Source organism: Chelonoidis abingdonii, chromosome 11 (genome assembly GCF_003597395.2).
Source record: "Chelonoidis abingdonii isolate Lonesome George chromosome 11, CheloAbing_2.0, whole genome shotgun sequence".
Taxonomy (NCBI): domain Eukaryota; kingdom Metazoa; phylum Chordata; order Testudines; family Testudinidae; genus Chelonoidis; species Chelonoidis abingdonii.
In genome coordinates, this window is record NC_133779.1 from 1,766,184 (window position 1) to 1,775,889 (window position 9,706).

The 9,706-nt window shown below is 62.8% G+C and overlaps 1 protein-coding gene across 1 annotated transcript; it reads left to right on the forward strand.

Annotated features, from left to right (window-relative positions):
- Positions 1-361: 361 nt before the first annotated feature.
- On the forward strand, positions 362-7,392 carry LOC116833883 (olfactomedin-4-like). Its single transcript, XM_032795661.2, has 4 exons — positions 362-594; positions 1,755-1,967; positions 5,747-5,894; positions 6,599-7,392. The coding sequence occupies exons 1-4, from the start codon at positions 466-468 to the stop codon at positions 7,390-7,392; spliced, it is 1,284 nt and encodes a 427-aa protein (XP_032651552.1). The 5' UTR covers positions 362-465.
- Positions 7,393-9,706: the final 2,314 nt, after the last annotated feature.

Sequence of the window (9,706 nt, forward strand, 5' to 3'; positions counted from 1 at the left end):
CCGATATAAAGCACCTGGAGGTGCCGGGGGCTGACACGGACGGGCCATGGCCACCATCGTGCTAGCCCTGTTCCTGGCGGGCTGTCCGCTCCTGCACTGGATGGCTGCCTCCGTGAGTATCTTGGCCCATGTGCCGCTTTGCCAGGGCCAGGGCAGCCCGGAGGTTGAAATCACCTCCCCGCCTTGGACATGGGTGAAATCCTGCTGAGGTGACTGGCGATTCCAGGCCTGTCTGTGCTGCGTGCTCATGAAATGTCCCCTGGGTTTCCCCTCTGCCCGCTCCAATCCCCTTTGCACATACTTGCCCCTTTGCCCTGGCTGCTGCACCCTCTGACACGCTGCTCCCCAGAAGTGGCTGCATACCCGTGGTGCTTCGGGGAGGGGACGTGAGACATGACGCTTCGGTAACGGGTTGTGCCTGCTCCCCGCTCCCCCTTCCAGGCTGTCCAGAATCTGAGCAGCGTGATGGACGCCAGCGGTCACTGCGTCTGCACCGTCATCCTGCCCGACGACACCTTCCCCCTGCGGCGGATCGAGCTGCTGGAGTCGTCAGCCCACAACCTGACCCTCCGTGTGCAGCGGGAGATGGAGAAGGTGAGGCTGGGGAGGAGACGGGGAGAACCGAGGGGTCAGGGGCCCCGGCTCTGTGTGACCTCAGGCAAATTCCTTCCCCCCTGGGCCAGGGCAGCATCAGCACCAGGGCTGGTCCTGGTCAGGGCAGGCTACGCAAGGGGGGGCTGCAGGCTGGGGGCCGACAGAGCCGCCTTTGAGCAGCCAATCAGCCTCCGGGGCAGCCATTCTCGGGGTACTCAGCCCTGGTGCAAGGCCTAGGTTGCATGTGGCACAGCTGCCCTCTGCTGGCCTGGCTCTCAGCACCGTCTGGGGGGGGACGCCCCCAGCCCTGGCCGCCAAGGGCCAATTTTAGCCCATTTCTTGCCACTAGCGAATCACTCGCCAAACAAGCATCCCCTGCTCCCGCTCTCCCCCCTCCCCAGGGCTCTCGGCTCCCAGCGTCTCAGTGCCAAGGCCAAGGCCAAGGGAACAACTAACGACGACGTCCCGGGACTCGCCGGGGCCCAGACTCAGCCCACCCGAGTGAGACATCCCCCCGGCCCCATCAGTCTCAGCCCTGCCCCCCCAGCTCCGGGCGCCCCCTGTTCCGGCGCTGGGGAGAGGCCACTGGACGGTTCTCGTCAATGTCATTAGTGAAACTGACCCAGGCACAGAAGGGAACCTTTCCACCGAACTCCCTCCCTGGGGATCTCGCCTCTGACTGTCCCCGCTCCAGGGGAATCTGGGCTTTGTTTCTTGGTTCCCCAGACTGTGAAATGTTCAGGGGAAGGGATTTCTGCTGCCCAACCGGTGGGTGTGACCGAGACGGGCAAGGAGCTCATCCCACGTCCAGCCCCACCACAGGGAGTAACACCGGTGTGAATCCAGAGTCACCCCCAACTTCAGTGGGGTTGGAGCTGGGTTCTGATCTCAGCTGCTCCAATGTTAATCCAGAGTCACCCCTGACTGCAGTGGGGTCGGGGTCTGGTTCTGATCTCAACTGCCTCAGTGTTAATCCGGAGTCACCCCTGACTGCAGTGGGGTCGGAGCTGGTTCTGATCTCAGCTGCTCCAGTGTTAATCCGGAGTCATCCTTGACTGCAGTGTGGTCAGGGCTCATTCTGGCCCAGAGGAGTAATGTGGATTTACACCAGATGAGGTCTGACACCCTCTCCCCGGGTCTTTACTTCCTCCCCCCGGCAGCTCCAGGAATACGGGCAGCGCCTAGCGTGGTACGAGGCTAAGCTGCAGAACGCCAGCCACCGGCTGCAGCTGCTGGAGGCAGGTGACCTGACCCCCACGGAGCTGGACTTCCAGGAGCTGCGGAAGGAGATCGGCGAGATGGAGTCCTTCGTGGGCCACCTCCGCTCCTCCCTCAACGGGAGCGACACCACGGTGGAGGTGGTGCACCGGGAGGTGAGCGTCTCTGGCAGGAAGGGCCCGGGCCCCCCTGGCAGGGCTGGGCTCAGATCCCATGTGGATCAGACACAGGCTGGCCCGGGGGTGAAAGACGGACTGTGGGGGCATTCGGGGCGACCCCCGATTCCCACCTGCGCTCAGACCCCCGGCTGACCCTCGTGTTGGGGGGCGGAGGGGTTCCTCGCTCCATGGAGTGGCAGGAAGAACCAGCCAATTGCAAGCTGGGAAGGCTGCGTGTCACTCTCTCACTCCTCTTCTGCAGCCAATTGCTTCCTTTCCTGACACAAGCCACGCCCCCAGGGGATAATCCCTGTAAGCCCCGCCCCAGGAGAGGGTCCCACTCCAGAGCCGCCCCTGTCAGGGTGGGACTCAGGCCGTGAAGTGCCCGCAAACTTGACCCCCACCCTCCTGGGGGCTGGCACAGGGCCCACTGCCAGGCCGGGCTTCTCTGGGCTTCAGCAGGGTTTCGGTCCCGCCCGCAGCAGGGAGATCTCAGCCCCTGCCTGTCCCTGCATGTGTGGGGCCCCCATCTGCCCCCACCAGAGCCATGCTGTCGCCTGCACACACACGGGTCAACATCTGCTCCCAGTGATGGGCTCAGGCTCCCTGCAGACCCAGGCAGCATCACCATGTCGCTCATGCTCAGGGCAGCTCCTGTCTCCCAGCGACGGGCTCAGGCTCCCTGCAGACCCAGGCAGCATCGCTGTGTCACTCACACCTGGGGCAGCTCCCCCCACCCAGCAATGGGCTCAGGCTCCCTGCAGACCCAGGCAGCGTCACTCACACTCGGGGCAGCTCCCCCCACCCAGTGATGGGCTCAGGCTCCCTGCAGACCCAGGCAGCATCGCTGTGTCACTCACACCTGGGGCAGCTCCCCCCACCCAGCAATGGGCTCAGGCTCCCTGCAGACCCAGGCAGCGTCACTCACACTCGGGGCAGCTCCCCCCACCCAGTGATGGGCTCAGGCTCCCTGCAGACCCAGGCAGCATCGCTGCATCACTCACACTCGGGACAGCTCCCCCCACCCAGCGATGGGCTCAGGCTCTCTGCAGACCCAGGCTGCGTCACTCACACTCGGGGCAGCTCCCCCCACCCAGTGACAGGCTCAGGCTCCCTGCAGACCCGGGCAGTGTTGCTCCGTTGGTTCTGCTCAAGTCACATTTTCAAACTTTTCCTCGCAAGCGCCAGGGTTAGCAATGTAATTCCCACCCCCACCCCGCCACAGACCGACAAAGTTACAATAAAGGGTTAACCTCCGCGTACCTGATTCATTCCTCATCGGGGTCAGGTCCACGTTCAAAGAGCCTGGCTGACGATCCTGCCTTGCCGGCTGGGGAGCCCCCTCTGCAGGCGACCCCGTTTCTAAGCACCTGTCCCCTTTGGGGCGAGTGTCTGGTGTTCGTGCGCGGTGGGAAAGCTCTGCTGGGACCGGGCCAGGCCGGAGTTTGCTCTGTGGCTGTTGGGAGGAGAAGTCCTGTTTCTCCAGTGACGGGCCACACAAAGTCTTGCTGCTAACGATAACGAGAAACGCATTGGAGGGGCCGTTTGCCGGAGCGTGGCGGCCCTATGGCAGGGCATTGCTGGGACCCGGCAGGATTCCTGCCCTTTCGACAGCCTCCCCAACAGACCCTTCCGTGGCCCGGTGGGGCCTGCACTGCTTTGACCCAGCTCTGCCCCCTCCCCGCAGACGTCTCCAGCCAGACGCCGGCAAACCCTGCACCCTGCAGCCCCCTCGCCAGGAGCCCGGGCGCCCTTGACTCCCACCCCATATCTTGGTCTTTCAGCTCTTTGTGACTTTCTGCCGCCCCACCAACTACATCCTGCCCTTCGTCAACATCCAGGGCAAGTCCCTCATCGACCGGCGCTGGAACTGCCCCCTCATCTACCTCCTGCGCAGGACCCAGCGAGCCCGGGCGTGCGAGCTCCTGGATGCTCCCCAGTGGCGGGGCGAGCCCAAGGAGGACTACGTCATCCTGGCCCCCCGGCGCTGGGACAGGAGGTCTCACAAGAGGTCCTTCGCCTGCTGGAAGCCACAGTAAGCGCCAGCCAGCCGGGTCCCGGGGCGGAAGGGTGAGGCTGGGACACGGGGACTGGGATCCTTGCCCCCCCGGAGGCCATCGGCCACCCGCACACAGGCTCGGACACCCTGGGAATCTGCTGCCGATCTCGTCAACTGGAGCTTCACGCCACCCGCTCTCCCCGTCTGGTTCTGTGGCATCCGGCCCTGGAAATCCAGGAAGGGTTAATCGGTGCCAGTGATTGACATTTGCTGCTCCCTTTGCCCCACCCCCAGTGGGCGTGGCATAGTTTTGGCCACACCCCAAGGCTTGGCAGGCTCTGGCAATTCCCAGGCAGTCGCGAAGTTGTTCCCCGGGCCTGGCTGCAGCGGGGAAACGTGACCCCACTGCCGGGGTCCAGCTGCCACTGAAATCCCGAACTCACCCAGGAGTCCCAGCGCTGGATGATCCTGTCGTGGGCTACACCCAGCCGGGGCCTGGCCCCCTTCCGCCAGGGATAAACGCAGCCCCAAGGCGTCCTTCCCAGTGAAACTGCCCCTGCTCCCTTGTATTTCCCTGCATGCTCTGCCCCCCCCCACTGCCTGCATGTCCCCTGGCGCCGTCCCACTGTCCCCTTAGTCGCTGCTAAAGAAACGAACTGCAATAAAAACGTTTTTATTTCACCATCTTCCGTGGTCTCACTGGACGAGTTCATTTCCGAGCCTCAGGCGGGACATACTAAAACATGCGTGGGACCCCAGCGGAGGGAGGGCCATAAAACGGGGATCACCCATCGCCCGTCACAGCAGCCAGCGTGGGCTGAGCACCCGGACAGATTTCCCGGGACACCTACCTCCGGGACGGTCCTGGGAACACCTGGCCGGGCGGGAACGCCCGCCAGCACAGCACCAGGGACAGCACCAGGGCCGAGCTGTGCAAATAACGGATATTTTGGTTCTCTGAAGAACAATTGTTTTGCGTCGAACCAAAAACAAAGAGTTTTGTGCTGTTTGGTGCATCGAAAAGTTGTGTGTGGGGGGGATTTATTTGGGGCTGAATGAAACGTTTTGCTTGTTACCCTTTCATTTTGATTTGGGGCCTTTTTAATCCTTTGCTGTGGGGCGTGGGTAAGTTAGAGCGAAGGCTGGTTCTAAACAGAGAAGCCTGTTGAAACCCCCAAACACGACCCAGTCCGGGCGGCTTGGAATTGTTTTGGGGTTGGGGCGGTTTCCAGCTGAAACAATTTGGCAAAACTGATGCAAATTCATGAAACGTTTTGGCATGTTGCCAAATCTGCCTTTTTTCCCTAGAAAAGTTTGGGACCCAATTTCCCCCCCAGCTCTTGTGGTTATTTGAGCCACAGGCTGGGCCTTACTCCAGCCAGGGGGCTTGGCCCACTAGATGCCTTCCCACCTTGTCTCCAGGCTGGGTTTCTCTGTTCCCTGTGCTTCAGAGGTGGGGGAGGACGTGGCCACGAGACGCTGGAGGGCGACTATCTAGATCGTGTCCTGGAGCGTGACCTGAAATTATTGGCTAATCGACAGTGCCGGGGACAGGACATTTTTGGTGACATTTGGCTGGGTGGAAAACTGCTCTGGGGCGGGGGCGTCCGACGGAGCTGGATGGCTAAGGGTGCAGAGGCCCTGCTTTGGCATCGGGCAGGGTGGGAGGCTGGACACCAGGGGGATCCAGCGAGGGGGTGCCTGGAGCCCTGCTTCCGCCGGAGAGGGGCGCCCAGGCCCCGTGGGGAAGGGCTGACGCTTGCTCTGTTCCTTGCAGCTCCAGAACATGTCGGTCACCGTGAGCGCCCTGGAGTCCTATGACAAGAACCACGTGGTGGCCATGAGGCAGGAGCTGACCACGCTCAGGCAGCGCTTGGCGGAGTGTCAGAAGGACAAGCCCCTGCTGGGACGGCAGCCGCCGATCGGTGAGTCCCTCCCAGGGGTGCTCGCTGGGCTGGTGGTTCCAGGGCCCCTTGAGGGGAAGAACAGCCCCATGGTTAGGGCTCTTGGCTTGGGCCCCAGCGCTGCCCCAGAGCCCCCCTGTGTGACCTACAAGGTACCGCGTCACTCTGTGCCTCAGGGTCTCGTCTGAGAAGTGGGGCTAGCAGCCCTGGCTGCCCCCCCAGGGGAAGGCTGTGAGGGGCTCAGATGCTGAGGGGCTGGGGGCCAGACGGAAAGAGGAGGGCGGAGATGAAGGGAGGCAGGGATAGTGTCAGCAAATCCAGGGCTTTCAGACACGGCTCGGGTGCCAGCAGGGGAGGCTGGTTTCCTCTGAATCGTTTCACCCACTGGTTGGCCTGAATCCCCCTCCTGTCAGAGCTGGCAGAGAACCCAGAAGTCCTAGCTCCCTGCTCCAACCACTAGACCCCACTCCCCTCCCAGAGCCGGGGAGAGAACCCAGGAGTCCTGGCTCCCAGCCCCCCCGCTCTGATCCACCAGCCCCCACTCCCCTCCCAGAGCCGGGGAGAGAACCCAGGAGTCCTGGCTCCCAGACCTCACTCCCTCTAACCACTAGACTCCACTCTCCTCCCAGAGCTGGGGAGAGAACCCAGGAGTCCTGGTTCCCCACCCCACTCTCACCACTGGACCCCCCCCGCCATCTCACCCTTGTGACTCCCCATCCCCCCAGGCATGTGCAACCACCAGGGGATCTGGCGCATCGGCAAGCCCACGGTGGTGCAGCTGAACTGGCGGGGCGCGAGCTACAAGGCTGGGGCCTGGGGCAAGGAGTCAGCCCTGCGTGCCAGGCGGAAGGAGCGCTACTGGGTGGCCCCCCTGAACCTGGACGGCCGGCGGCTGGACTCGGTGCGTCTCTACGGCTCCTACCAGGACCTGCTGCTGGCCCGGAACTCCACGGACCAGCTGATCACGGGCTTCGGGCAGGGGGCCGGGCCGGTGCTCTACAATGGCTCCTTCTACTACAACTGCTACAACGCGCGGGACCTCTGCCGCCTGGACCTGGAGAGTGGGGCTGTCGACCGCAAGGCGGTGCCCAACGCCACCTTCAACAACCGCTTCTCCTACGCGGGCACCAGCTGGCAAGGCCTCGACCTGGCCGCCGATGAGAGCGGGCTGTGGGTGCTCTACGCCACCGAGCGCAGCGAGGGCGACATTGTTATCGGCCGCCTCGGCCCCGGCTCGCTGGCCCCGGAGAAGACCTGGCAGACCTCCCAGTACAAGCCAGCGGCCACCAACGCCTTCATGGTGTGCGGGGTGCTGTATGCCACCCGGGCGGTCAGCACCCGCCGCGAGGAGATCTTCTACGCCTACGACACCCACACCGGCCAGGAGAGCCGCCTCAGCCTGCCGCTGGACAAGGTGACGGACGTCGTGCGGTCGCTGAGCTACAACCCCACTGACCACAAGCTCTACATGTTCAGCGATGGCTACCTGCTTCGCTACGACGTCCTCTTCCGGCCCTAGTGCCCGGCCACACGGCCAGCTCCCGGCGCGGGTCGGCCTTCCGCCTCCGCCGGCCCAGCCTCCTCCATTCCTCCATCCCCCTCTGCCTCCTCCGGCCCAGCCTTCTCTGTTCCTCCATCCCTCTCCACCTCCTCCGTTCCTCCATCCCCCTCTGCCTCCTCCAGCCCAGCCCTCTCCGTTCCTCCATCCCCCTCCGCCTCCTCCGTTCCTCCATCCCCCCCTTTCCTCCATCCCCCTCTGCCTCCTCCGTTCCTCCATCCCCATTCCGCCTCCTCTGTTCCTCCATCCCCCTCTGCCTCCTCCGGGCCAGCCTTCTCCGTTTCATCCCTCTACGCCTCCTCCGTTCCTCCATCCCCTCCACCTCCTCCTTTCCTCCATCCCTCTGCCTCCTCCTTTCCTCTATCCCCATTCCGCCTTCTCCGTTCCTCTATCCCCATTCCACCTTCTCCGTTCCTCCATCTTTCTTCCGCCCTCCTCTGTTCCTCCATCCCCCTCTGCCTCCTCCGGCTCAGCCCTCTCCGTTCCTCATCCCCCCTCCGCCTCCTCCGTTCCTCCATCCCCCCCTTTGCTCCATCCCTCTGCCTCGCCTCCTCCGTTCCTCCATCCCCATTCCGCCTCCTCTGTTCCTCCATCCCCCTCTGCCTCCTCCGGGCCAGCCTTCTCCGTTCCTCCATCCCTCTCCGCCTCCTCTGTTCCTCCATCCCCCTCCACCTCCTCCTTTCCTCCATCCCCCTCTGCCTCCTCCGTTCCTCCATCCCCATTCCGCCTTCTCCGTTCCTCCATCTTTCTCCACCTCCTCTGTTCCTCCATCCCCCTCTGCCTCCTCCAGCCCAGCCTCCTCCATTCCTCCATCCCCATTCCACCTCCTCCGTTCCTCCATCCCCCTCTGCCTCCTCTGGCTCAGCCTTCTCCGTTCCTCCATCCCCACCCTGCCTCCTTTCCCCCCTTCCATTCACTCGCAAGCTCCCGTCCACCTCTTCCCTTTCCCCCCATCTCCTTTCCCCCCTTCCCTGCCCCTTGCTCCCCGGATCCTTTCACTCCCTCCTGCCCTCTTCCCCAGCCACTGCCCAGCTTCCTCCTCTCCCACCTCCAGCTGCATCACTAGAGCCAACCAATGTGATTTTTTTCTCTTAAACCTCTCGGCTAGAACTAAGTTTGCTCAAGGGCCAAGGGAGATTCCCCCTCCCATCTCCCGGACTCTGCCTCCTGCCCTGATCGGGTTTCTGCCACCCCATGCAGTGCAAGCGCGGGTGGGGCTGCGATCTCGGCTCCTGGTCCCCCTTTACCCTAAGTCCGCTGCCCATGGCTGGATTGGGGCAAAGGGACCAGAACGGACAATCAGACCTTTGGGGTTTCTGGGTCATTGTTCTCTTGGGTTTCCATTCATCCCATTGCCTCACTGGCGTTACAGCCAGGACCAGTTCGGCTCCCGGGATTGGGGGTCAGCGATTCCGCTTCTCTTGCATTTTCTGAGGCCCCACCGGAGCCTGATTTTGCTTAGAACTTCCCGGTAGCGAATAAACGTGATCATGTGACCGCAGCCCCCGTTTGTTGGTGTCACTCCGAGCAGTAACCGAGCGCCGCGCCCAGGGCCGGGGAGGGAGGGTCCCTGCGTCCCGCGCACAGCGCAGGCCAGTGCCCCTCGCTGCCCAGCATGGGGCCGGGTCGTGTTCAAGCTACTGGGAGTCCTGCCACTGGGCCAGGCGGCGCGTTGAGTCGTGCAGGGCTGCATTGCATGAGCAAACCACGCACACCCTGGATCAGCACTGACAATAAACCCCCCCGGGGCTCGGCCAATGGGAAATGGACTAAGAATAAATCCCCCCGGGGCTCGGCCAATGGGAAATGGACTAAGAATAAATCCCCCAGGGCTCGGCCAATGGGAAATGGATTAAGAATAAATCCCCCCGGGGCTCGGCCAATGGGAAATGGACTAAGAATAAATCCCCCAGGGCTCGGCCAATGGGAAATGCACTAAGAATAAATTCTGCCCCCTCCCCCCCGGGGCTTGGCCAATGGGAAATGCACTCACAATAAACACCACCAACCCTGGGCCCAGCCAATGGGAAATGCACCTACAATCTCCCTCCCTGGGGCCCAGCCAATGGAAAATGCACATACAACTCCCTCCACTTCCAGGGCCCAGCCAATGGGAAATGCACCTGCAACACTCCCACCCTGGGCTCAGCCAATGGAAAATGCACTAATAAAATAATCCCTTCTCCAAAGAAACAAAATATCCCCCGGGGTCAGCCAATGGCAGACAAGCTCACACCCTCCCTCTCAGGCTCAGCGAATGGGAAATACACAGAAA